This window comes from Myodes glareolus, chromosome 3 (genome assembly GCF_982192425.1).
Source record: "Myodes glareolus chromosome 3, mMyoGla1.1, whole genome shotgun sequence".
NCBI lineage: Eukaryota > Metazoa > Chordata > Mammalia > Rodentia > Cricetidae > Myodes > Myodes glareolus.
In genome coordinates, this window is record NC_142028.1 from 60015292 (window position 1) to 60043143 (window position 27852).

The 27852-nt window shown below is 51.9% G+C and overlaps 1 protein-coding gene and 1 long non-coding RNA gene across 2 annotated transcripts in view; one reads left to right on the forward strand and one right to left on the reverse strand.

Annotated features, from left to right (window-relative positions):
* Positions 1–2836: 2836 nt before the first annotated feature.
* On the reverse strand, positions 2837–6087 carry LOC146895206 (uncharacterized). Its single transcript, XR_015000949.2, has 2 exons — positions 5274–6087; positions 2837–4652 (listed from the first exon to the last, which is right to left on the reverse strand). It is a non-coding gene; the product is annotated as an uncharacterized LOC146895206 (long non-coding RNA).
* A 205-nt stretch (positions 6088–6292) lies between these two features.
* Positions 6293–27852, forward strand: part of Wnt7a (Wnt family member 7A) — a 46822-nt gene continuing 25262 nt past the window's right edge. Inside the window, exons 1-3 of the mRNA XM_048438369.3 lie at positions 6293–6604; positions 8735–8961; positions 23174–23445. Coding sequence (XP_048294326.3) covers positions 6534–6604; positions 8735–8961; positions 23174–23445 — 570 coding nt within the window. The 5' untranslated portion in view covers positions 6293–6533. The remainder of the gene's footprint in view (positions 6605–8734; positions 8962–23173; positions 23446–27852) is intronic.

Consider the following 27852-nt stretch of genomic DNA (forward strand, 5'->3'; position numbering starts at 1 on the left):
AATTGACTTTTTAGCACTTTATTAGATAAATCATGTGCCTTAGGCAGGCAAGGGGAAATAGCAGCACATCTTTTTATCATTAAACAAATGCAGCATAAACAAATGTAATACATCTAATTAAGTAATATTTCATAACGGAAAGTGCTGTTTTGGGTCTTCGTTGTCATCAAAGGCCCATGTGAAGGGTTGGACCCCAGATTGTGGTGCTCCTGGGAGGTAACTGGACCTTCAAGAGGTAAGACCCAGTGGAAGGACATCAAGTCATTGGGAACAGTCCTTGAAGAAGAGAACAGGAAGGACCTCAGTTCCTTCATGTTCCTCTCTTGCTTCCTGAATTTCATGAGGGGAGCATTTTTTTCCCTGACAGCTTTCTGCCATGGTAAACTACCTTGCAACAGGGCTAAGAACAAAACATCTAACACTAAAATAAAGCCTTCCTTCTATAAGACAAAGGCCTGGGGAAATTTTTCATGGTGACTGGCATCTGACTGTCATGGGAGTCTGGGTTTCTAGATGTTTCTGCTCTCCAGATGTGGGAATGAAGTCTGAAGGCCTCATCATCTTGTCCCACCTGCTCCCAACCTGAGAGACAGGACATGAAGGCAAGAGCTCCAGGGCAGGAGGGCCAGACACTTTCACGAGAGAAAAGTGTACCAGTACCAGGTACCAATGGGGCTGTCCACACGGAGGTGGTCACAGTGCAGTGGCAGGTTGGACAGCCACGAAGTGCAGACACTCACCTCACCTATAAAGTCCCACATTAGGACGGGGCCACAGTCCTGCTCAGACCCTTGGGTGCACTCTGCAGGAGGAAGGCCTCAGTCCCTCACAACAGACAGAGTGGCTCTGGCCCCTTCCTTCTGACTGCTTCTTTCTGGCTGTCATTCTCCATAGGCTGGGTGCTTGGGCTCTTGAGAGCATCACCTTGGTGTCATATCCACCCATCTTGGTGACACTCGTGTCAGGTCAGAGGAACAGGCCAGCATGCAGGCCAAGGTAAGGCCACACAACTGCCACTGTGGTGGGGAGAAGTGTCCTGGTGGAAGTCCTAAGGGTGGCCCTGGGGTGCTTCTCATCACCCTGTGTCAGCACGAATCTCATCAGAGGTCTTCTTTGCTGCTATTTGAGGTTCTCCATGAGCCGCCCTGTCACACTTACTGTGTTTTCCCTGAGCACCAGTCACGAATCTCATCAGAGGTCTTCTTTGCTGCTATTTGAGGTTCTCCATGAGCCGCCCTGTCACACTTACTGTGTTTTCCCTGAGCACCAGTCGACTTCATTCATCATTAGTAGTTTGCATAGCACAGGACCCCAGCAGCTGCAGTTACTTCAGTAATAAAGGGTTTTCTGCAGTCTATGATGTTTTGCCTTTATTTCTCTTCCTTCTTTTCTTTGGGGTGTGTGTGTGTTGTGGGAGGATTGTATGTGCATGAATCTGTATTAGTGTGAGAGCCTACAGAAGGGAAGGATTTGGAATGTCCTACTCTATGGTTCTCTCCCTTATTCCCTTGAGACAAAGCACCCCTTAGTAGCATGGATTGAGGTGACCATATTTTCTGTCTCCAGCAGGTGGCGGCAAACACAAAAGCAAGTGTGCTCCTGCCCAGGTATGCTTGTTTTGCCTGAAGATGTAACAGGGAATCCCCTGGGTCATAGAGACAAATCTTTCCAGGACCCATAGAAGCCGCGAATGGGGAGAGAGACCCTGGGCTAACAGACATCTGCAAAAGACAATCTGCAGCCAGTCCAAGACAGTTGATCTCCTGTGGCTTTGGACCTGGGATGGGCCAGATTCAGTATCCACTTCAAAACTCTCAGCCCCGTAAAGAGTAAGTGACCTGGAAGTTACTTCAGAGCACACCAAACAAACAAACAAATGAAAAGTTGTCTCGGATAACGAAGTTAATAAGAGGTGGAATTGAGCCAAACCCCAGACTTATCGGCACCTAAGATGTGTGATCTCTTCAGCAAGTCCTGGTTTGACATAAGCCCCAATGCAAGTTGTGTAATCAGAGGCGGAGGAGCTTTGTTACAAGGAGAGAATCCTCTAATGGGAGGATATGGTGTGAGTCTGAGTATCCTTTAGGGTGGGAAGGATTCTGCCAAGACCAGCCCAGGGGCAGTGGAAGCCCAAGGAAGAGTTACAATAAAACACAATGTCTTCAGATACAGACCTGGTCCTTGGTAAGGAGATATATCTGACTCATTCGAAGATCTGCAGAGAATATCTGGACCTCTGTGACTATAACAGCCACAGAGCCTGGCACAATTTAATCACAGGGATATTTAATAAAGGGATGAAGAAAAGGTTAAGAACTGAGGTCAGAAGTCAGGTGGATCAAGGCAGGCTTTTCAGGTAAGTGGAGAGAGAGATTTGGGTGGGCCTTGGAGGGTGAGCTATAAGTTTACCACGTGGAAAGACAGCAGAAGGCACCCTCTCCAGATATGCACAGAGGAAGGACAGGGAGCTCCTTCTACCATATTCAATGTGCATCTCATACCTCACACACATACACACACAGACACACACACACATGCATGCATGCACACACATTCTACACCCAACACATGGGCGACAAGGAGGGAGGGGAGCGAGGGGAGCGAGGGGAGCGAGGGGAGCGCTCCAGTTTTATGGACTCTCTTTCCCAGCTGTTTGTCAATCAGGCTGAGGTGTTGGGGCTTTGGGGAACCCCACTGATCCTAGGTACTGAGATGTTCCACTCATATTTCAATTTGATCTCTCATGCCCATAGAGACCTCAGTCGCTCTCGATAGCCCAGATACTATGCCAGTTGATATCCTGAAATGTTCCCAAAGATTGATGCTTGCGACACAATTGAGGGGTTGTAGAAACTTTTATGGTTTTTTTTTTGAGACAAGTTCTCACTATGTAGAGCAGGCTCGCCTTGAACTCAGAGATCACCTTCCTCTGCCTCCCAACTGCTGGTTTAAGGGATGGTTTCTATTGCTGTGAAGAGACACCATAACCATGGCAACTCTTATAAGGAAAACATTTAATCAGGGTGGCTAGCTTACTGTTCAGAGGCCCAGTCCATTATCATCACGGCAGGGAGCATGGTAGCATGCAGGCAGGCATGGTGCTGGAGAAGGAGCTGAGAGTCCTACATCGTGCAGGCAACATGTGTCACTGAGCAAAGCTTAAGCCCACCTCCATAGTGTCATGCTTCCTCCAATAAGGCCACACCTACTCCAATAAAGACACATCTCCCAATAATTCCACTCCCTTTGAGAGCCATTTTCTTTCAAACCACCACAGAATCTAATGGGAGGAAATTAAGTTTTCAGGGGACGTACAGTCTCTTCCTGTCCCTCTCTGCCTCTTTGCGTCCCAGCTTCCATAACCCCAGTACCCCTCTTTGCTACATGGACCCCTCATGATGTACACAACTATCACAGGACCAAAGTTAGTAGAACCAAGTGACCATGGGCTAAAACACTGGAAACAAGCTAAACAAGACTTTGTGCTTATAAGTTTCTTTATCTCAAGAATTTTGTCTTAGTACCAGGAAGCTCACACAGCCATCTCAGCTCCCAAAACAGTCTCTTCTGTAAGTTCATGCCACCATGGAAAGTATGAGAGCTATCCTAGTATTCGGGAGGCAGAGGTAGGAGGATCAGCTCAACAGATCGAGTTCAGGCTACACAGTGAGTTTAGGTCGGCATAGACTACACAAGACTCTGTCTTAAAAAGAGAAGAAAGAAAAAACACAATGAAGAATAAAGGGGTAGTGTAGGAGCCATGGCTGGAGCAAGTGCTCTCCAAGTTCAAACCTCAGCTCCACCACTACTACCGTCTGTGAGGATGTGGGGCTATTTAATCCTCCGTAATCACATTCCTCGTATTATACACAGTGATGTGACCGTAAGAATAGGGGCTCTCAGCACCGTCAGACTTACCAGGCTGCAGCTCCGAGGGCAGTGCTGCTTCTGGGTCTGACCATTCTGTCATCCTTGGGCTACTTTCTCGAGGAGGCAGAGACTATTCTTTCTCTCCATTCCTCTGCCTCAGAATGTTCTCCAATCTGTAGTCTTCCTCCTTCTCTTCCTTCTCTTTCCCCTTCCCAGCAGGTGCCCCTCAGCATTTGCCTGTTCTGTCACCCTACCACCATAGCTCCCACACACTCCCAGATCATGAGTGTCCTGACATCCGTGGTATGAGTGACTCTTTTGCTCTAAGATGACAATGGTGTGCATTGGAAATGATAAACCAGAGAAATGTTATGGAAGAGACTAGAAAGGGTCTGATCCTTTGTAGATGAGGAGGAGGAGCAATACAAGAGCACATTCTGTGGGTGGAGAGGTCACACAGAGTGACACATGGATCATTGTCTACAATGCCTCAGTGGGGCAAACCTGAAGCCAAGAAGACTGGTGGATGGCCATTGGCATCTGGAGGGCCTTCACATACCTGTGTAGCAATCAGGACGGACGACACCAGGCACTCAGTTGGAACTGTGGGTTGCAGTGACTCTACATGTTCCTGGCTTCCACACAGCGCAGCAGCCACTTGGGTGGCTCTGGCCTCCGGCATGTATCCTTTTACCATGAGACCTGTGACTCCATTACCTTTCCCCTGTCGTTGAGGAAGCCATCACAGGCCAGGAGGAAAGCCAGGAGGACACAGAGAACACCTGGTAATGGGAAAATGGTTAAACAATGTAGTCGCCATGTTCTGAAAAGCACTCCAGGCTGGGGGTATAGCTCACTTGGGGAAAGTACTGTGTTAGCAGTAGAAAAGGACTTGGTTCAACCCCCAGCACCCCATAAACCACAGTGGAAGTACACAAGTCTGAAATCCTGGCACTTCTGAGAGGGAGCAGGAGAGGACCAGGAGCTCAAGGCTATTCTCAGCCCCAGCAGTTCCTTGTCAGTCTGGGGTCCACTCAAAACAGCAATACAAGCACTCTCCATCCCAAACATCCCATCCGCCCATGAACCAATTAGGGAGTCTCATCAGGCTCCCCTGTGCCTAGCTTCCTTCCCATCCCCCATCAGTGTCTCCACAGAACACCTGAAGGGTACTTTGGAATGCACACACCGAATGAGTCTCCTGCTTATTCTCCAGTGTCCCCCACTGCTAAGGCTTAAGGTCTACAGTGCCCCCTCTTCCCTCCACCTCACTGGCTTTCATTCTCTTCACCCCAGCTATTCCCTCGCTCTCCCCTCAGTTTCGACCATAACAGGTGTCCAAATCCTGTGACCTGCTAGGGACAGCCCACTCAGCTCCTTAGAGCTAAAATGAATTCCAGTACCCAGAAACGTCTCTCCCATCATCCTCTCTTGTGATCTTCCTATCAGCCTGTGCAATCTGGAGCTGTAAGGTCTGTCTCCTCACTGTCCCCAGAGGAAGGTCTTCCTTGTTCCTTGAATCCACCGTGTTCACCATGGTGCCTGGCTGGAGTCTGTAGCCCGTGCATGCATGAACAGCCATCTCCGTGGAAAATGGGTGAGAATGAGTATAAATGAGTGTGTGTATGGAGGCCTGAAGTGGGGAGAAGAGTAGGGGTTCACTAGAGTTGGGGCTACCTTGTTCCAATCTGGCTACTCACCAGCTGGTGACTTTGAATTTGACTTTGACTTTACCTTAATGAGCCTCAGTCTCTTCAGATGAAACTTCTTGACTCGTGTATTCCCTGCTCTCTGGATTGAGGTATTTTATCAAAGAAGGGACAGAAAGACACGAGACCAGATGCACTACCTGACGTATTCAGCAGATGTCGCTATGAGAGCGCCCTGAGCTTACACCTGCGCGAGTTCTCAGGCTCTGCTTCTGGTCATTGGGCTTCAGTCCAATTCCAAGTCTCCACTGGTAGTGAGATTCTCCTGGAACGCCTAGCCCTCTCTGCAGCCAGTCCCTCGCACAGACGAGGGTGAGGAAAGAATGTGTGTGGTAGTAGTTCTTTAGATGAGGTCGCCACCCTAGTTCCCTGGTTAAAGCCCGTGTGACAGGACTTTAACCAGGCACAAGGGTTCTGGAATGAGCCTGTATCCTCTCCACCCAGAGGATGGCCCTTGGGCACCTGCTGGTCTCAACCTGCGAATTAGTGAAGGCGAGTGGGATTCCACCGCCCCCCACCCCCAACTCCGCTCTGCGCCCCCGCCTCCCACAAGCGAGCTCGGAGGAGCACCGCGGGAGCGCGCTCGGGGCAGACATCCTCGACCCGCGGGCGCTCGGGCGCGGGGCGGGCGCTCCGGGAGGCGGGCGGGGGAAGGGCGGAGAGGGAGGGGCGGGGGCGGGCGGCATCAGCGCCCCGCAGTCCCCGCGCCTCAAACACTTGCCGCGATCGCTGGCGCGCAGCGTCGCCCCGTGTTGTGCGCTTGTCCCTCCCTCCGGCTCTGCGGCTCCCGCGCTCTGGAACAGTCTCCAGCGCCTAGCGCGGACCGACGTACTGACGGACGGCCCAGGGAGCCTCGGCCCGCGCCCCCTGAGCAGGCTATGTGGATTGCCCCGCCGGGCCCGGCCGGCGGGATCAACACAGCCCTGCCCGTGGCACCCGCCACCAGCAGGGACTATGACCCGGAAAGAGCGGCGCTGCCTGGGCCACCTCTTTCTCAGCCTGGGCATGGTCTACCTCCGGATCGGGTAAGCGCCGCGCGCGTCCTCTTCGCGCGTGCGGTCCAGCGTGCGGTCCAGGCAAAGTTGGTTGGGTCCGGGAAGGAGGCGTGCTGCCCAACTTAGCTCAGGAGAGGCAGTGGGCGGTGCGGGAACCCTGAGGGCACAAAGGATCCCAGCCAGCGGACACCTCCCGAGCGCTTGCTGTTCCATAGACCTAGGCAGGGGATCGGGCCATCCCAAGAATCGCGGAGTCTGGAAACCCTCAGAAACAGATAGCTCTGGGACTCTAGAGGAGACTAGCTGCTCCACAGGGTCAGCTTTCCCAAGGACCCTGCAGGCCACAAGCACAGTGGGTCTGGCAGGACTACAAGCATCCCAGAGAGCCCGGTTCCCGGCAGAAACTCTGTGCGTGGTGGTGCGGGCGCAGCCTTTTTGCAGACAGGGCTCCCCAGGTAGCAAACAAGGACCTGGGGTCGGAGGAACGTTCTCTGGAAAAGCATTAACCACCTTTCAGAGGCCTGGCACCGCCCCATTTCCAGTGACCCTCAGACCCCCTTCCCAAGTCAGAAGGTAGCACCCTCAGCAATCAGAAACAAATAGTAAGACCACAGATAGTCAATCGATGGCCAGAGATACCAAGGAGAAACGCTCTCTAGACACCAGCAAAGGGAAGGGAGACAGCCCGACCCTGGGGTCGCTGGGGTGGGAGCCAAGGAGCCCAGGCATGCCTGGAGGTGGGGCAGGCAACACTCTTACTAGAAAGTGGAAATAGGTGGTTCCAGATACCACTTGCGCTGCATTACATGGTGTCTCCCTTTGTACTTAGGAAGTGACTTGTTTGTGGCAGTATTCGGGAAACGTGGGGGGCTTTATTCATGGACAGAGGTGTTGGCGCCAAAGGGCCACCCTTGTAGATTTCTCACCTGCCTCTCTACACACCCCCTCTACCTGCTGTGAACCTCACGTCGCCACTTTGGGGAGGACAGGACCCGAGACCAGGGGGCGTGTGACAGACCCTTTGTGTTTCTCCATCGCCACCCTCAGGCCTCCCACTTCCCCAGCCCCACCTCTCTGCAGCGGGATTTCGCAACCAAGTGTGCGATGAGTGGACTAGGCGGCCTCCAGCCCGACCGCGGATCAAGAGGCGGCTTCTGGGCTCGCGCGCTGCCTGCCTGCGGGTGTGTTTTAAGTGTTATTGATTCGCCCGCGTCTGGATGGCTTTTCTTTTTCCCACTTGCTTTAATCTTCATCTTGGCCGGTGCACTGCTGCCCTTCGCTCATCCACTCATCCAGCATCCAGGAAGCGGGTCCGGCCTACTGGCTCTGGCCGCGTTAGGTATTATCTTCTTTTTAATTAGAAACGGGGAGGAGACACCGAAGACAGCAGAAGGAGAAAACAGCAGAGCTTAAACCTCGGAGATCGGACACCTCATTGGCTCAGTAGGGGCCCAGTTACCCTAAGGGGAGGAGGAGGAGGCCAGGAGGGCGTGGCCTCCTCTCGGGGCAATTGGAGGGAGGTCCTAAAGACTCGCAGTGACTTTGAACTGCTCCGCTGCCCCCAGGATCCGAGGGTTAACGTCCCCAAACCTCTGGAGGTTTCCCAGTTTGGTTGGTAAGACTGGCTCCTGTGTCTCCCATCCTGTGTATTTTAAATTTACCTGGGTTGTTCAGATGACTCCAGCTCCTGGGAACTGTTAGCTCCCAAATATTAAAAATGGCACCTCAACATGTGCTTCCCAGCGACCCTTCGGGGCGCAGACTGCCTACCAGAAGCTTTTGCTTAAGCAGTACTGGCTCTGAGATACACAGAGGGGTGTGAACTTGCTCCAGGTTTGAAAACAGAAAGGCTTTGATGGAAAAGAGACCCGCCCCCTTGGACACTAGTAAATTACTTCTCTGAAATTTGGGTTCCATGGTGTCATTGCTCTCTGTAGGGACAAACATATCCTGGTGGCCAGTTAGAGGTTCAGAGGACTTGTAGGTGAAATCTCTACGTCATCCTTCTAGCCTGCCCTCCCTCAGGCACCCCCCCCCCCACACCCCCCCCCCCCTCTGTGGGAGGTCCACTGTAGTATCTGAGATGAGATTGCCCCCTCCAGCACCTGCGACCCACAGTCTTCCTCCCGGTCTCACCCGCTGTATCTGTGTCCCCTCCAGTGGCTTCTCTTCCGTGGTCGCTCTGGGTGCGAGCATCATCTGTAACAAGATCCCAGGTCTGGCTCCCAGACAGCGGGCAATCTGCCAGAGCCGACCGGACGCCATCATCGTCATAGGAGAAGGCTCCCAAATGGGCCTGGACGAGTGTCAGTTTCAGTTCCGCAATGGCCGTTGGAACTGCTCAGCTCTGGGAGAGCGCACTGTCTTCGGGAAGGAGCTTAAAGTGGGTATGTGATCATCAGACACCCTCGGCAGGGCCTTCTGGGCCATCCTTGGGTCCCCTCTGTGGTCCCTTTACTAGCACTGTGCTCTAGTACCCTTGCTGATTGTATGTGGTGGGTGTATGGATTAACGTCTACAGAAGACCAGGGTTGCAGATGGAAACCATGCATGCCACTTTGTTGGTTACAGACAAAGCTACAAACCAACAGATGGCCCAAAGACTCACTGGCAGATCTAACAGTGTTTTCAAATGAGGTCCCAATTTAAATGTGGGGTGTTTTACCCATCATAGGGAGTTGCAGCTTCTTTTGGGAAATGGGCAGATCTATTGACCACTTAGTGTGGGCTGGCATCATTGTGACAGTTTGAACTGAGAATGCAGCCTCCTGAGGGTAGGGTCTGAGTGGCCCTTTCTCTGCCACAATCCCCACCACTCCTTACTGTGGTCCAGCATGCATAGTCAGACCCGTGACATAGACAGTCCTGTGAATCCATCTGATTCCTGCAGTAGTGCTTGGTGGGGGTGGGGGGTTGGGATGTGCAGACGTCTATATATGCCTGAGCACGTGCACACATGTATCCAACTCGTAGAGCAATCATGATAGGCATGTGATGGGAAGACAGCAGGGAGTGTCACTGATCTTCAGGAGGTCCTGGACCTTGAGGGAGGTTACAGAGATGTCTTCTCACTTTTATGTGTCCAGGCTTGGGGGCCCAAGATGGCAACAGACTCACTTCTGTACTGTGTCCTTCCCCAAGCCACAGGGCAATACAGGTCTCTCGGGGCTGGGCTTGTACACAGCTCTGCTGCAAAGCTCCCCTTTGCACCAACAATTCCAGCGGGATGCTCAAAACCCTCTGTCCAGTCCAGCATCCTCCACATTCTGGCTGCTTCCCCAGCTTCCCAGGCTGCCCCACGTCCTGGCTGCTCCCAGAAGGAACAGTTAAGTAGAAATCAGAGCAGGGTATTACTCTGTGAGAGACCCTTTAAAGGGGCTGTTCACTCCAGCCAGCAGGAGACCATTGCCCACCTGTTGCTGAGACTTTGGCCTCTTCAGGGCCACTCAGTCTCATCCTCTTTTCCAAACACACGTTACTGGTTCCTCTTAAGGGCCATCGTGCCTCTCTAGAGATCAGTGCCCAAATCCTCTGCATGCACTCAAGTCTCTGGGAGCCTCCCCCTACCTGCTCCTTGGCTCCATAGCAGCCAGCACCTCACACTATTTCAGTGCTTTCTGCCCACTTCAGGAGGGCAGGGACTCCCAGCCAGCTCACAGTGAATATGTCATTCCCTGCCTCCAGACAGTCTTGCTCAAGTCCACTTTGGTCACTAAGTTCTGTATAGACTAGAGTCGAGCCCTGTGGTCTGTATGACATGGGCAGGCAGGTCCCCTCCTGCAGAGCCCCTTTCCCAGCATTCCCTGTCTGGATTCTCTTCACACCCACCTGTCCCCTCCCTCATGTCAACCTCAGAATCAGTGTTCTTGTGGAGAAGAGAGGAGTGGACCAACTCAACTCAGGCAACACCAAGACTGTGGTTGAAACCTCTGAAACCCCAGGCTCCCAAGCCTTCTGTTTGTCACCTGTCGGCTTTGTCCTTCTCAAGCGTCCTACCCAGGCTGGGTATAAGGACCCTAATGGCCTTGCTGGACTATAAAGAATAAACCGAGATTCAGAAGTGAGTGGCCACTTGGCCAAAGCTGGTGACAGGGTCTTCCAGGAAAGAGATCATCTCTTACAACTTGCTGTTTCAGAACGAGCATGGCCAACCCACAGACACACTGTGACCCATTCAGCTGTGGCAGAGGGGGCCAGCATGGAGGCACCCATGGATCATAACACCACACACACCAGGATACATACTGTGGGATTAGCTCTACATAGTCTAAGGAGGAGGGATGTCACCAGTATCCTGGGAAACAAAGAACTGGGTTAGAGGCATGCCAGTTGGGGCAGGTAAAGGTAACTATGAGGAAGCACAGGACGTGGCAATGCTGGGTTACCATGGATGAAAGTGGGAGCTAGAGCTGGGAGATGTGGGAGCCCAGTCTAGGAAGCCTGAATTTCTAGGACTTTGAATCTGTTGAGATATTCTGACTGTGACCATGACTACCAAAGTATGGGATGCACCTTAAACATTGTCACTACTGAATGATTATTGACCTACAAAAAAATGGCAACTTCATATGAGTCAAGTCTTTCTCTTATGTTAACAAGTATCCTGTTATCTCTAAAATTTGGGGTTCCTGGGCTCCTCACCATGCCCCCACCCCCTGGATTGCTTCAGCTTTCCTTGTAGAGATGAGGTCTCTGACATATGGATCTTCTCTGGCACTCTGAACCATAGGGCACATGTGTTGCCTTTGCAGGAACTTCTCAGAAGCTCCACCCTGCCCATCTTTGTAGAGCCCTATTGGCTAGAATTTAGTCACATGGCTTCACCTAGCTGCAAGTGAAGCTGTGAAAGGCAGTCTTGCATGCAGAACAAGCATGTTATCAGCTCAGGATGTGAAAAATGCACAGATAGATTATGAGGTAGGGTAGCTAGCTTCCAGTTCCCCAAGCTGAAGACTTCCTTCCTCCCACCTGCTCCCACCCATCCCTATTGTGCTCCTCTGTTCCACCTGAGCTTCCTGGCTTTACCTTTCCCTCTGAGTGTCTGGATTTTCATGCAGAGATCTGAGAAGGCTGTGAGCATGTCTGGACAAGGCCTCTTGGAAGCAGAAAATGAAACCAAGTCCAACACACCCAGGTGAAAAGGGGATTGTTGAAATGCCTAAGGAATTGGAAAACTAGGGATGATGCTGTCTTCAGAGCAGCTGGACCAGAAGTTGCATTGCTTTCCACCAATGTTATGGGGACAACCAGGTGGTCACTGTAGACCCAGGACCACAACAGGTTCAAGACTTCAGGAAAGAACCTTGACCTATCTCAATGCTTCCTCTGGTTCGACAGTTTAATGAAGCTGGACTTTAGGTCATGTGTTCATCCCAAGGGCAAGGTGCCTTGCTGGCCACCATGAGAGAGCTCCACTCTGGGCATCTCTCATGGAAAAGAAGCAAAATGCCCAAACTGGGTCTTAAATAGCTGACATTTATTCCTACCAGTTTCTGAGGCTTGGGATTCAAGACTGAGGCCCAAAGGTTTTCTTTCTGCTGAAGCCTCTCTCTTGGACTTGCGTAAGGCTTTCCCCACCTTGGTACTGGGGATCCAACCCAGGACCTTGTACTTACCGGGGCATCACTCTCCCACTGCCTGTGAAGCTGTCTGGTTGCCGTGTCCTCACCTGCTTCTTCCTTTCCCTCACGGATGCTCTCATGGTTCTTTTTAAGATATCAGTCAGTCTCATGGGAATTGTCGCACCAGTGACTTTATTTTATTTTAACCCAACCACCCCTTTAAAGACCTTCTTTCTGATTGCAGTCACATCTGGGGTGCTAGGGATCAGGGCTTCAGTGTGAGGGGGACATAACTGAGCCTATAGCAGCAAACAGAGGCATGGCCCCATGGCTTAAGAGAAATGCTAGAGGGCTAGAAGCAGCTCAGAGGTGGGCTCCCCCAAGATGGAAAGAGGAATTTGGGTCAAAGAGCAAGGTAAGGGACTTGCTAACTAGTCACTGGGATCACAGGTAGTGGGGAAAAAACCAAGGGAACTGTGTCTAAGGTCCTAGGAGACAGGGAGAGGGCTCAGGTAAGAGAGGGTTCTAGCAAGTAAAGCTTTCCGGGGAGTGCCAGGAGTCTTTCTGTGTGGTGTAGGATGTGATATGTTTAATAAGCTGAGACCTGCCCAGGGAGACTCTCTGGGGGCCCAAGAAGGGCTCTAGCCCCATCCATCCCTATCTTCTTCTTCTGTATTGGGAATTAATAAATTCAGAGCCTTCATCATGCTAGGCAAGTGCTCTGCCCACTTAAAACACCTCCTTAGGCCGTTAGAACCATTTTCCAATGGAGAAGGGATGGTCCTTTCTCATGGGAACTTCCTTCTCCACCTGTCCCCTCCCAGGCCAAGCTTTCTCCGTTGTGAACGTGGAGGGGATGGAGAGCTTTCCATGTCCCTGGGGTTTATATTTTATTCATCATAACAGATATCCTCCCCGTGAAATGACTTCATTTCAGCTGAGTTTAATCATGACTGTGGCAGATTCCACCTCTCCGCCGTGCCATAGTGCCTCCCATGGCCTTCCCAAGGGGACTTCTCAGACCTCCACATTCCTGCCAGGTTGAGTGGGTGCCACCCATGGAGCTCCCTGCCATCTTGATTTATATTTCCCAGGGAAGGGAGGAGGTTGTGTTTACTCAGCCTGAGCTGCCTGTTCATGCCTTCTGCCCGTTGCCCTGTTGTCTCGCAGGTTCTCCCGTTGGGCTGGGATGGCGCAGAGGTGCTGGTATCATGATGCAGTCGTGGAGCCTCACTCTCTGCTTTTCTTCACTGAGGCTCAAATGTGGCCCGAAGCTGAGACAGTCCTTTCTCATGGCCCTGTCCTGTCAGTCTTACAGAGAGGCCAGAGTCAGCTGCATCCGTGGCTGATTTGGGGGCAGAGCTGAGACTTGGTAGTGAGTTCCTCGTTGCTGGAGGGATTTGCCTGTGTGCGTGAGCCAGACTTGAGAACCTCAGGGAAGCTGTCTGGGGCAGCTAGGTGTGCTCCAGAGTCTGAGTCAAACCCAGGTTTCCAAATTCTGCCTCACCCTTGTATCGCTGACGACTTTGGGAGGGCATGGGGCCTTTCTTCTCTCTGCCCATCTCATGTAGTCCACCATGCCAGGTGGCAGCAGAAATACATGATAGAGGATGTAAGCCCCTGGCACCTGCTGGGTTAGATCTCAGAGGATCCCCTTTCCCTCTTCATGGAGCCTGTGTGCTGATCTGATAGAGATACCGCTCAGGAACTGGGGACTCATGCCCCAAGATTTATTCTTTGCTCTTTTTTGTGTGGGGGTTTTTTGTTTTGTTTTAAGATAGGGTAGCTGTCCTGGAATTCACTCTGTGGGCCAGCCTGGACTCGAACTTGCACAGATCCACCTGCCTCTGACTCCTGGCCCAGGTTCTATTTTTTTGTGTGGCAGAAAGTATTGATCAGGCCACTCACCTGAAGTGTCCCTGAGTCTGCCCAGTTCTCACCACCTGGTTTACACCATCTTCACACAGTCAGTGTCTGGACGACATCGCTTTCCTTGTGCACTCTACCTTGCTTGGACCTCCAGTTCGTGCAGCCACCAGTGTCCTTCTAAGTAGGATGTCCCCATATAAAACTCTTTTGTGGCTTCCTGTTGCTCTTGGAAGAAATGCAGACATGGTTCCTACTCCTTTGGCCAAGTCCTCTCTTGTACAGTCTGCTGTCTCCTCTGCCCACATGCCGCTCCCCGGACGTTCTCCATCTCTCTGCTCCCCACTCGCTTAGAGATGCCCCGTCATACTCCTGCAGTGCATCCTGATCCACTCTTTCCCCTTCCATAGCTTCCTTGATGCCATTGCTGCTCAAGACAGCTCATGGACTTAGTCCTAACTACCTGCTGTCTCCTAGCCACAGACCTCGACCACAGTGATAAGGATGTCTGTCTCCCAGGTGGCTAGAGGATGGGTGAGGCCGGTGAGTCTCCCTTTGTTGCTGGATCATCTCTATATCTCCAGCCAGAGCTCTGTAGGGAGCAGTGGCTTCATGCCCAGCACATGGAAAACTGGTGACCACCATGAGCTCAGTAGACATAGGTACACCACAGAATACTGAATCAGGGAATGGGTCTAGAGTACACACAGGAGAGACAACCAAGCTGCTGCAGTAACCTGCCATCCTAGTATTATACATGGTTCTCCTCAAGAACCACCTCCTCCAGGAAGCTCTCCTTTGAGACAGCTGGCCCTGCCCCAGTGGGCTGCTGTATTCATGGCACTTACCACGTGTGGACACGTGGAAGAACGCACCTCCCGTTAGTCATCTCTTCCAGCCTGAGGCTCCTGAGAACTCGGGTCTGCCAAACTGCCCTCTTCTCCCAGGGCCCCCAGGCCTGGTACAGGCCAGAACCTGGCACATCGTAGGTTTTCAAGGAGGACCCGAAGACCACTCCTTTCCCCTCTATGTCCTCAGTGCCTTAGAGCCATGGAGTGCAGGTTAGCCCTTTTCATTCACTGAACACCATGTCCAGGAGTCCCTCACATAGTTTGTAAGTGCTTTTTTTCTTTGCTGGGAAGATAAAGCATTTCATTTCCAACTCAAATAAGACTGAACATTGTTTGCCACACATATCTGTTTGGGTCCTTTGATGCCATGGTACTTATCATGGCAGCTGGTTTGTTTTTATAGTGCTAAGTGTAGGACCAAGACCTTGTGTACATTAGGCAAGCCTTTTTGAATAGCCATCCAGCACGCTCACTCTTCAGTGACCGTCCCTTTGCCTTCCAGGAGGATAAGTATTGACTAGCCAAGAAAGATGATTGTAGCCTCACTCAAGAGCAGCTGTGTCCAAGTTCTGCTCAGCAGACTTGTCCCCGCCATACCCTGCCTGGCCCTGGCCATCACTGGCAGATGCTGTGCAGAATGGGTTTGGTTTCATGGCTGGTGACTGGGGGAACTTAGCTTGTAATACTTTTTGCTCTGACGGGGCTGATGTGTCCACCAGTATACTAAAAGCCCTAAAAACTTGAGCAGCCTCCCCATAGAGGCCCCAGCTGTTCCATGATAAAGCTCGGCAGAGACCTGCATACTGGGAATGGCTACTCTGCGATACCCTTACAGGCAACTGAACTCAAAATGTGATTTGGGGCCAACACTCAGGTCATCCCCTCTCAGGTCCAACATCTTTTCTATGGGTCCAGAACAGGGGCCTGCTAGCATCCGATGTGATTGGGACCCATGAGGTCTGCTCAGTCAGCATTCTGCAGCAATTCCCAGAAGGCACCTAGGACTCTCGGATGCCAGACTCTCCACCCAAGGGCAGTAGAAATTCACAGACATGTCTGACATATATCTTGGAATGCATGGTACAGGATAAAGAGCTCAGATCCAAAGCCTACAGCCATGAGATTTTACAGTTTCTGAGGAGCGTGTTTGGTTAAATTCATGGCTGTTAAATATTTAAGGGCTCAGATCCTTTCATATCTACCTGCCCACCCCAGGTTCACTCATTTATCCCACAGACAGGATCTCTGTACAATAAAAACTGGTGAGCAACACACTAGTCAGCCACGAGCTCCTCCCTGGCTCTTCTAGCATCTGATGGGAACAGATAAAGCTGGGATTGACGTGCTCTCTATGAAGGGCTGTGTGGACTGTAACTCAGAGTCGCCTGCAGGACCACCTGAAGTAGGGGCTGGCCTGCAGGATGTAAAGAGGTGGCACGAAAGGCTCCGCAGTATAGTGTGAGTGTGCAGGATCCTGAACTCTAGAAAGGATGGGCCAGCAGGATGCTGGAGTGATGGACAGGGTCAGAAAAGAGGCTTCAGAAAGAAATGGAGAATCCCAGATGGTTGTTTTGTTTGTTTTGAGACATGGCCTCATTTAGCCCAGGCTGACCTCAAACACACTATGTTGCTGAAGATGGAATTAAACTTCTCTCCACTCCCAAGTGCTAGGGTTACAGGCATGTTCCATCATTCCCAGATTTCCCATGGAAAGGTTTTGCACATCACATCCAGAGGTTTTGCTCAGGCAGGGAGTTGTCCAAGAGATTCAATCAGGAGGTTGAGTGATAATCACATTCTTTGTGCACACAGAAATTTGCTACGTCGCCAGCATTATCAACAAAGAAATGGTGGTTTCCATCATGTGCTCAGGGGGTGCCACATTCCTTTCCAAATGCTCACGGCCTCCGGTTTGGTACCCTCCTGCAGAATTTTTCCAGGGATGGGCACACATGACCTAGGATTCAGCCTCAGGTCCACCCGCCTCCATCAGGACCAGGGAAACTCTGATGCATTACCTTTCTCTCCAGGGCAGTCATTTAACCTTGTTCTCCTCTATTCTAGGGGACTATCTGGGTCCATATCCCTTGCATGAGAACCCCTAAGATCCCCAAAATGCTCTGTCTTTTTGCCCACAGCTTGGAAAAGTGGAGCAGTGTTCGGCTGCTTGGCAGGATGGATGGGAAGTCCTTTCCAGGGAGAGAGATAGAGCGAGGGGCGGCCAGCTCCACTTTCCCTCTGCCTTTCTTAACAATGCACCATCTTGCCCAAGCAAAAGCTCTTTTCTTCCCCCATTCTCGCTTAGAACACAGCCAACAAAGGGCTTTTTGTCTCGTTTGCATTTTTTTTTTTTGCAAGCCTCAGTTCATCCTGGATTTTCGCTCTCCTGACATTATTCTTTGAGATGAGCTTTTTGTTACATGGTCTTTCCAGCTTACCCATGGTAGACAGTCCGATGCACAAACACACACACACACACACACACACACACACACACACACACACACACACTCCCTTGCACACACAGTCACTTTCACACAGTCATTTATTCAACCCAGAGACTCCATAGGTCAATAATCTAGATCCCCACAACTTCAAAGGGAGAGAAAGAAAACTCAAGTCAGTATAATATGCATATGGATAAGGTGCTGGCCATCAACAGAGGGAGGGAGCATCAGGAAGGGCCTCAGAAGTGGAGACATTTGCAGCCTCATCATGGTAGATACCATGTTGTTAACTTGATGGTTAACAATGCCTCTACTTTGAGCTGCTTTTTGCTGATCCCTGCCAGGAGTGGGTTTCCAGAGAGATTACTCATGATTCCTAGTTTGGAAATGAAGACCCCAAGGCCCAAGAGGCATGTTAACTTGCCCAGCATCTGACCATGCAGGGAAGCAGGGAAGCAGGGACCCAGGTTCACTGGTCTCCAGGGCTTGCTTTAAAACTGTCTGGATACATCCACGATTTTTGCCTCACAAAGCAACAGAAAGGGACTTTATAAGCTTAAGAAAGTCATAACAAATGGATGGTGACCATTGGGGGACAGTGAGCAGTGTGCTGTGGTTTGACTCTGTGGGAGGAGGGACCCACAGACAGAGCTGAGGCAGGATAGCAGTTAGAGTCGGGTGAATGGCACCTGCCATTTCCCATTTCTGTCTCCTGTCTCTCCATCTAACTCAACCCCCACACGTGAGTCTTAACTCTCCTGGTTATGCCCCAAGTGCCTCCTAACTCCTGTGCGGCAGAGTGCTGGGTTGTGAGCAGCTATCACACCAGCCTGGTGAGAGCAACCTTTGTCCATCTATCTGTTTTCCCAATCGTCGCTTGTTTCTGCTGGTGTCACTGTGGGCTGCTCACTCTCTGACCCATTGGCTTTAAATAGCAAAAGAGAAAAAAACCTGCAATGCACCCTGTGGTTTCCAGTCAGATACCGTAAATACACCCAGATAATATTCCGGTGCAAACCACGGGCAGCATTCGCAAAGGGCGGAGGATGGAATCTTTGGGGCCAGCTTGGACAAGGGCTCATTTCCTCTGTCCCCGTGGGACTGCTCTGGAGCTGAACACAGAGGGTATCGACCAGTCTCTGACTTCACCTCAGTACTAACACTTGCCCTCCTCCCCCTTGTTGAGATTTCCCTAAAAGCTCCGGAGGAGCATCTCTTGTCTACAGGGCAACCTGGTAGTGGCCTCCCGGGTTCTCAGTTCGCAGATGAGAAGGGTGAGGCTCAGGGTCGGAGTCATCCCACTGGCTGAGGCATAGTGGATAGCAAGTGCCCTGTCATGCAGACTGAGCTGAAGACACCGGGCATTGGTTCCCTGGGCTTCTGTGTAGAAAGTTCTGATATGTGGCTGATGGGAGTTGAGGGTAAGGTGGAGGGGAGGGAGGGGATTCCTCACTGGGGACCTGGAGATCTGGGGGCCTGGGGACTGGTTTTAGTCTAGTCTCTGGAGTCCCAGGTGACCTCAGACAGGCCATCCTTCTATCTGTGGCTCTGGGAATATGTTCTTTGACTCTAGGAAAAGGAGATGGTTCTGCCCAAGATAGGATGCTGGTATTCAGATCTGGGATCCAAGTTTCTACTCAGTTTCTCTTCACATCAATGTCCCTGTCTTACCTGGCCCACACTAGACAGAGACATTGATCTGGGTGTCCCTGTCCTGGAGCCTCTGCTCCTACAGACCCTTCAAACCCTACACCCCAGTCTCACCACAGCACTGTTCTGTATTTGGAGTCCTCAGCTAATGCAGCGACCCAATCTTGCCATCTGCCTTCCTGCGAAAGCAGAGCACACCTGAATCCCGCACCTTAGTTCATCCAACCTCCAGCACCATGCTTAGCACATGATAGGTGCTCAGGACATGCTTTCTGAGGGCAGGGACTGGGCACATACTTAGCCTAGGTGACAGAGGCCAAATTTCAAATGAAGACTCCTCATCACCAAGCTGAGAACTGCTCGCAAACATGTGTCAGATCTGGTGGAGAGGTGGGCTGGAATAAGAGCCATTAGTTGCAGGAAAGTGGGTCATATTCTAGAGTCCACTGTCAGGTCAGCTCTTGTGTCTGGGCCTCTGTGAAGAGGTGACCAAGGTCAGCCTGCACCTCACAGGTTGATTGCCTTCATCTGTTGATCTCAGCAAGGTATTAGAACACAGCCTAGCCAGCAGCTCATTTCTGAAGACTTGGCACATGCTGTATGAACATAGTGCCATCAGGCTTCATCCACCATCTCTGTCTGTGGGAGCTGAAGGAACCACTCAGAACTTACCTGCAGATTCCCTGCAAGTACTGCGAGATGCGCTCAGTAAGCATCCCAGTGAAGGCTTCCCCAGGCTGTGCTGGGAAGAGTGTGGACCATCAGGATTAAGGAATGGCCCAGGTCATGAATGGGGACACTATGTGACCTCTCAATTTGCTTCCGGCTGTACTTGTGCCTGTGACATTGGAACGTTTCTGTGGGCCTCAGCTCTTCAGTCCTAATCCAGGGAAGGAAGTTTGGGTGGGTAGAGCAGCAGGGTGACCAAGAGATTCCAGGACCCGTCCCTACTAGATCTGCCATCATCCCATTTCCTTCTCAGGGCACCAGGGCCTGACCTGTCTTAACTCTATTAACTGGCAAGTATTAACTGATAACCAGATGCCGTTTCTTGACAGAAGCAATGCATTCTGGGAAGAGCTGATGCCTCTCCTCTCTAACCATGGCTTTCAGATGTAGTGACAAGGCAGGGTGGCAAGGCAGGGCTGAGGAACAATAATGCCCAACACAGACCTTGACTCTCAGTTCTGACCCTAGTCTAGGTAGGAAACTTTAGCCAATTGCTTTTCTTCTCAAAGCCTCTGTTTATCAGTAAAATTGGATGGTGTCTTACGTTGGGGCTGCTGTGAATACACCCCAGAGAGCCAAGTGTGGGTCTGGCACCAAGTAAGTGCACCACAAATGTTACTCATTGTCTACCCTTGTCCCCGTGAGTCTGCAGAGTCTGGGAATGACTGTACTGGCTCCCTGGTTGTGGTAGACAGGATGGGCTGAGAGGCATGCAGCCTGTTTGTCATAGGCTCCACCTCTGCCTGGTCAGACCTTGTAAAGCCTCACTCTCTTCATTTGCAAAATGGGGCTCTGTCACAAGCTCACTTGAGGGGCCATTTATTTATTTATTTATTTTACTTAATTTTATTTTATGTGTATCCATGTTTGGCCTGCATGTCTGTATGTGCACCGTATGCATGCTTAGTGCTTGCAGAGGTCACCAGATCCTGTGAATCTGGAGTTACAGTTGGTTGTGAAAACTGGACATGGTTCAGACAGTACCTGACCAGGGACGCTGGTACTATGCAAGGGGAGCTGTCCCTCCTTGCTTCTCAGAGCAGAGGGTGCTAAGGGTCAACTTGTCAGGGAGGTCAAGGTCATGCATAGTCCAGCACCAGACTCCTTGCTGGTCAGGTACACCTTAAACCAGAAGCCTGACTGCCTTTTCCTCACCCCAGGGAGGTGTGAGCTGAGGCCATGACCATCTCTGTAGCCATTGTCTTCAGTAACTGACTCTCATCACCTACATCACGCTGTGGCTTGGGAGACTCAAGAGAAATAAAGTGGGAGGCAGGCAGACACCCAAAGTTACCACAAGAAGTATAGGTGTGTCAAGGCTCCACCGTGCAGGGAGAAGGCCAAGAAGGGCGAGGCTGAGGGGCGAGGCTCCTGGTCTCTCCTCAGTTTGTATATTGCACTTCTGGTCTGGCTAAGGGAACATCCGTTCTTTCCATCTGCTGCAGTGACAGCAAGGAGCAGTTCTGTCCTCTGAGGTCATTTACTCCCAGGCCAGCTCTTGCTCAGGTGAGGCAGCCAGGGCAAGTGTGCAGCTACACTCTGGGTGGCCCAGGTGAGTTAGATTTCTCTGCTGGCTCCGGTTTCTTCAAATGTAAGTGCAAGAAAATGAAGAGCCACCCCCTTTACCTTCAGGTCTGTCCTCCACAAACGCTGTAATGATTAGTGCTTAGGACACTTTCTCCAGCTTTAACCTTGGTTATTGTTTTCTGTTCCCCACAACCTCCATAGGAAAGTGGGAGCTGTTATCACCTCTTTAACAAGGGCGGGATTAGGCACAGAGACACAGCTGCTTCATCTGAGGTCACACAGCTGGAAAGCAGTGGAACACAGTTGCCTCTGACTGTCCCTTTCTCCAGGCCCTTGAAGGGTTGACATTGATGGTGATGCGCCCCCTAGAGTTTTGTTTCTTGTGTCTGTTTTCTGGAGTGAGCTGGTGTCCAGGTTGGGGGTGGGGCGCTTCCTCCTTACCTCTCGATGATCTTGGGGAACTCAGCAGGTACTCAAAGTGTCTTCTCCAAGCCACAGCATTGAGCTGCCATTTTGAAGAAAGACAGGGGCCCCATTCAAAGGACCCCATTTTTAGACCTTTGTTAAGCAAGATTCTGGCCTCAGCATTTTGCATGGCCCTCGCATTTCCTTCCTGGGTAGACATTGGCATTATCCCAGGCTTCCAGGCTCGTGATGAAGTGACCCAGGTCTTGGAGAAGAGGGACTACCCCATAGCAGTCAGTAAGGGGTAGATGTGAACCAGACATAAGCCTAACTTGATAGGGGTGCTGTGGGTCAGTTTCTTGAAAGCAAGGGCAATACAGGCTCTGTCCAGCCAAGCAGAGTACCAAGGCAGCAGTGGGGAGGGAGTAGGACAAGTGGTGCATGAAGCAGATTTGAGGGAAGCCCAGGTGAAGGCCAGGATGCTAGGGCAAAGGGTCTAGTTCCTTGCATGTTTCTCACCAGCTTCCCCAGTCTTCCCAGTAGCCCTTTGCCATCTCTGCCCCAGCTCCAAAACACGTTCTTCTGAGGTGTGTTCTCTCACCCATACGCCTGATCCAGTTTCAGCTTCTTCCTCACTCCCCCAGGCTGTAAGAGCTCAGCGCCCAGGGCTCCTCCAGGAACCATCCCGGGCAAATCCTGTTCTCCTTCACCCTGCAGTGCACACATGTCTCTTGAACCTATTTGGCAAAGGGGAGACTGAGGTCCAGGGAAACTAAGTGGCTAAGAGGCAGCAGGACACTTGCATCCACTCAGTATTTCTGTTGGCTGCATCTTGATGCCCAGATCTTTCTACCCCTTACTGTAGAACAAGGGGGGCACAGAGAGGGTAGAGGACAGATATATAAAACAGCATGTCACACAGTAGTATCAGTGACCGAGAGCCATACTGTTTCCATAGGTGCCACTTGCTGAGCACTGGCTATAGCTTTAAGCATTAAGCATTTAATTTAAGCATTAAGACAAGCCCTTAATGCTTCTAACCACTGCCACAGCAGCAGAGACGAAGGCACAGGGCAGGGGTGATTACTAGTCAAGGCACAGGGGCAGATATTAATGGCCCCAGCTTCAGCCTTCAGCCTGTATAGTCCACCAGTGTTCCATAAATGTCGCTTTTCTGTGATGTGGACACATGCACAGGTGACAAGATTCTGTCAGGTGTACTGGGAGAGGCAGTGGGTAGAAATAGGATAGAAGATCTCTCTCTCTCTCTCTCTCTCTCTCTCTCTCTCTCACACACACACACACACACACACACACACAATCCAGCTTTGCTGGGGGTCAGGAATTGCGGGAGAGTGAGTGACTGGGGCCCTAGGCATTGTCACCACCTAAGAAGTTCTCTGCACAGTCAGCATGAGACACCTGGTTGATTCTTGTGGAGCCACTGCACTGTGCTCACTCAGCCTGTCCCCTGAGCCAGATCCCACCTTCTCCCTAGATGCCTTTACTGGAGCGTCTCCCAGATCAGCTCTTACAAAGCTCTTTCCGCTCTTCTGCCCCCAGGGAGCCGGGAGGCTGCCTTCACCTATGCAATTATTGCTGCGGGTGTGGCCCATGCCATCACAGCTGCCTGCACCCAGGGCAACCTGAGCGACTGTGGCTGCGACAAGGAGAAGCAAGGCCAGTACCATCGGGACGAGGGCTGGAAGTGGGGTGGCTGCTCTGCCGACATCCGCTACGGCATCGGCTTCGCCAAGGTCTTCGTGGATGCCCGGGAGATCAAGCAGAATGCCCGTACCCTCATGAACTTACACAATAACGAGGCAGGCCGGAAGGTAGGCAGCAGGGAGGACACTGCAGTGAGGTCCTTGGTGACAGGGGTGGTGTCTGGGAAAGCCCAGCTCTGCACCTAGCTTTGAGTGTAAGCATGAAGCTTATTGGCTGAATAAAAAAACCAAGTTCCCAGCAAGGAGGTAAGAGGGAGGCTGATACGTTCTCCAGGGTTCCACCGTCAGCTGTATAAACTGACTCTGGGGAAGGACCGAGGCAGTTGACAGAGACATCCACAGGGACCAGCTTTCAGAGTAGCTATCCTTTTCCTGTTGCCTAAACCACAATCTAAGCCAATCCTAGAAGAGCAGGGCAGGATTTCTCCCGTTTTCAGCAGACCGGCTGGGAAGAGAAGGGAGCTGGATGCCCAGACCGTGAAGGGAAGCAGATAGGACCGAAGGTCCAGAGGACAAAGCAAGGAACCATGAGTTGTGGGTAGCAGAGGGAGGCAGGCCCTGCCCATGTAGGACCAGCCATGGCTGTTGAAATGCAGAAAGGCACCAATACAGGCTGGGAATCCCATCCCAGAAGTATTCACACATCAGCAGCCTGACCAGGCACTGAGGGACACCCGGATCACTGCTACCTGAGAGGGCAGTGCCCCTGGTTGAGGCCTGAGGCTGGGGTGGGCTCCTGAAGGCCTGTGAAGGATTAGAAGTGGGAGGGGGTTTAGGCTTTGCTCCACGAGGTATATCTGTGAGGCAGGGTGGAAGGGCGGACACAGACACAGAGCTGTGCTGAAGTATCCCCAGGAGGTTGTGTCTGTTACTGTTACAGGTGAAGAAACTGAGACACAGACAGGAAGTCATGTGCTAAGAGTCCCCCAGCACTGAAGCTAGGCATGTCTGGCCACAGTGTTCACCTTCTCTGAACAGTTGTGTACATGGCTGCAGTGGCTGAGATGGTGACAGGGTCACCTTTGCTCAGTCAGGCTCTGTCATTGCTGTCCTGCCAGGGCTGAGGTGAGGAGGGAAGATCTGAGATCTGACCCACCATCCTTAGCGCTCAGCCAGGGAGGCATGATCCCGTGTTGCCCACATGTGCAGAGGGACGCAGTGCAGAGGGTGGTTGGAGGCCTACAGACCGTGAGGGCATAGACAGACCTGTATCCAGAAGGGTAAGAGGGGCTACCCCCTTTCTTGTGTCCCTCTGGCCACATGCTGTGTATCACAGCTGCTGAACAATCTTGAGAAGTAAAAGAAACCTGGTCTTCCCCGGAATGATATCCAGGTAAATCAGGTGGCCCCTAGGGACCATCTTGTCCAGACGGGTCATTCTGTGGGGGTCTCAGCTGTTCCGTCCTTTCCACGGCCGCAAAGCCCTAGGGGAGATCAGAGGTCACAGGTACTGCCCTTTCCTGAGGCTCTCATTCCTTGGAGGCAGGCAGGAGGCAACAAATTCCCTCCTTTATTTCCTCGCCCAGATATCTGCTTGGCCTATGCTGAGGTAAAGCATGAGGCCAGCCCAGGGCATGAGGTTAGCCCAGGGGTCACAGTGAACCCCAACTCCCAGCTGGGATGCAGCTTTGTTCCATGGCTTTCTCACTCAGGACAGCCTTGGGGTGTCCCTTACTCTGGAAACAGACATGCTGCACATGGACACACTGATCAGGGCCTGAGCAACTAGATAGAGGCACTTTGGCTTCAGAGCAGAAAGGGGCAGAGGTCTTGGCAAAAGGCTGTGGAGACAGCAAGGTCCAGGTAGACATTGAATATGGATGGAGCACCGGCTGGGCCTGCCTAAGGTGTGAGGAGCACAGAAAGAGGGATTTTCCTCACTTGATGGTGAGGCCCTGTCTTAGTCACCGTTCTCTCGCTCTGAGAGACAATGATTAAGGCAAATCTTATGAAAGAAAGCATTTAACTGGGGGCTGGCTTACAGCTTCAGAGTCCTTTGTCATCGTGGCAGGGTGCATGGTGGTACATCTTACTCTGGAGCAATAGCTGAAAGCTACATCATTATCTATAGGCAGAGAGAGAGAGATCGGGCCTGGCATCGGCTTTTGAAACCTCAAAGCCTCTGCCCCCCACACCCAGTGACACATTTCTTCCAACAAAGCCATACTTCCTAATCCATCTAATCCTTTCAAATAGTGCTACTTCCTGGTGACTAAGCATCAAATATGTGAGCCTCTGGGGGCCACCCTGATTCAAACTAGCACAGGACCTTTGGGTGTCTCCCCACAAGAGCAGTTCATCTAGGGACCATGTGCTATCCCTGTCCTGAGTATGAGTTAGCTGGGGACCCTGGCCTAGGTCTGGATCTCAGAGGATATTACTAATTGTAAAGCACACCCCTGCCGAGGACTCCCCAGCACACACCAGGTTGCGCTGGACTCCACGCGGCTAGTGGGGAAAGGCCCACAGCAGTTGAGGGAGATCGGTCAAGAGACTTGAGAAGGATCGTGGTCTTGTTGATCACTCACTGCCTTGCAGAGTCAAGACTCAACCTGACCACAGGCTCTGGAGCATCTCAGCAACTGGTGTGAGAGGAAAGTGGGGGCAGGAGAGCCAGGAGAAAGGTCATCCCTGCCTTCTGCAGGCTAATGAGGGGCCATTGCTACAGGAACACCTACTGTGTACCCTGCAAAGGAGGAGGACCAGTGTGATTCTAGTGGACTCAAGACCCAGGCCATGGTGGCCGGGGCATAGTGGACCAATGTGTTTAGCCTCTGCCATGGCAGGGGCTGTCACAGAAAGGCAGGCCCGAGACTGTAGATGCTCCGGGGGAAGGGGGCTGGGAATTGAAATCCCTCCTTACTGATATCACAGGCCACTCTGCTCAGGCTGATGGAGTTCTAGACTCTCTCGTTCTGGTTAGTGGTTCAAATCATAGGACACTAGAGGGAGAGAGACGTCTGGAGAATAATGGCCATTAAATACTCATGGCAATCTCTGTGTCCTTGAATTATCTCTTTCCCATCCCTTGGATGGCAGTGAGATGAATTAATTACTTCATGGCCCGTGTCCTCACGATACTCAGGCAAGTGTGAGTCAGACAAAGGGGCCAAACCTTTGACTCATGGCTGAACGTCGGGAGAAAGGTGGCTCAGAAAACACAGCAACAGTGCAGGTTCCTATGGGAGACAAGGATCTTCAGTCAGGCCTTGAAGGGGAAGCAGAAGGATTCCGGGAAGAGGGCAGTTAGCATAAGCAGGCATGAGACTCAGGGGTGGAGTGCCTTGCATTCATGATGCCCTCCAGCATTGAAAAAAAAGAAAAGGACAATTTTGTTAAATCCTAAAAGAGCAGTAGGGGCTCCATGGTCCGAGGCTGGGAACAGGTGGTGGGTGAGGTTGCTGGGGAGGTTGAAATCAAATTCACTGTCAGAAATAGCCAGAAGCGGTGTGATAGGGTAAGCTTTGGGTGGGTTCCTGTCCTTCCCTGGCACAGAATGGAGAGCTGCGAAAGGCCCGAGAGGTAGCGGGTGCCGACACCCAGGAGTTGGGGAAGTATAATAAGCAGCCTTTGGGCAATGTTTAGGGGTGTGCTCCTCACTGAGCTAGGCAAAGGAGACAGGTTTTGAAGAGCACAGGAGGGTGCTTGGAGGTGTAGAGCTGGTGACTTCAGGGTTCCAGCACCTTCTGTGGAGCAGGCCCAGGAACCACTGGAGGGGGCGGGGGCAGCAGGAACTGCTAAGGACGCCAGGCCTCTGAGGGGTGCATGGACAGAGTTAAACAAAGACCAGGAGGGTTCTGGGGAGGGAGGTGCTGGAAGGGAGGTGACCAGAACAGGGCCATCCTAGGACCCGCACTGCACAGGAAACTTTCCCTCCGGTCTGCACCTTACAGTGACTTCTGCTATTTCTTTGCCTGACAACATTATCTCTAAGTCCTCTAAGATACATTGACATTGTATCTTCCTCTAGGATACACTGACATTGTATCTTCCTCCAAGCTGTAGAGGCTGTGGAAGGTGAAGTGTGCTGGGGTGCTCTGGAGGGTCCTGGGGAAGGATGAGCTGCCAACAGCCCCTGTCTGCAGTGAGGGTTGAGACTAGGACCGGCAGCCTGAGGACAGGGTCCCCCACTGGGACAGGCCAGTCCTGCTGGAATGTGCCTTGCTCCAGGGAGGTGAGCTAAGGGGGATGGAATTCCACCTGAGTGTGGAGTCACCTCTTGCTCACAAGGGGTGTTGGTCTTGTCCCTTCCTGCCCTGCCCTGTCTGGTCTGGGTGCTCCTGGGGGCTGGCTTTCTACTCTGGGCATGGCTGCAGGGAGGCCAGTGTATCAGGGGACAACAGGGACCCAGCCCCTGGCAGCAAGGGCGAGGCCCAGATAAGGCTTGCTCCACTTCGTTGCTGCTGGAAGCCACTTGCATACTTGACTAGAGAGAGTGGACAGTGTGGCATGTCAAGTGCCCAAGAGGCCAGGCCGCACCTCCCCGGAAGCCAGCTAGCAGCCCTCAGGCTACTG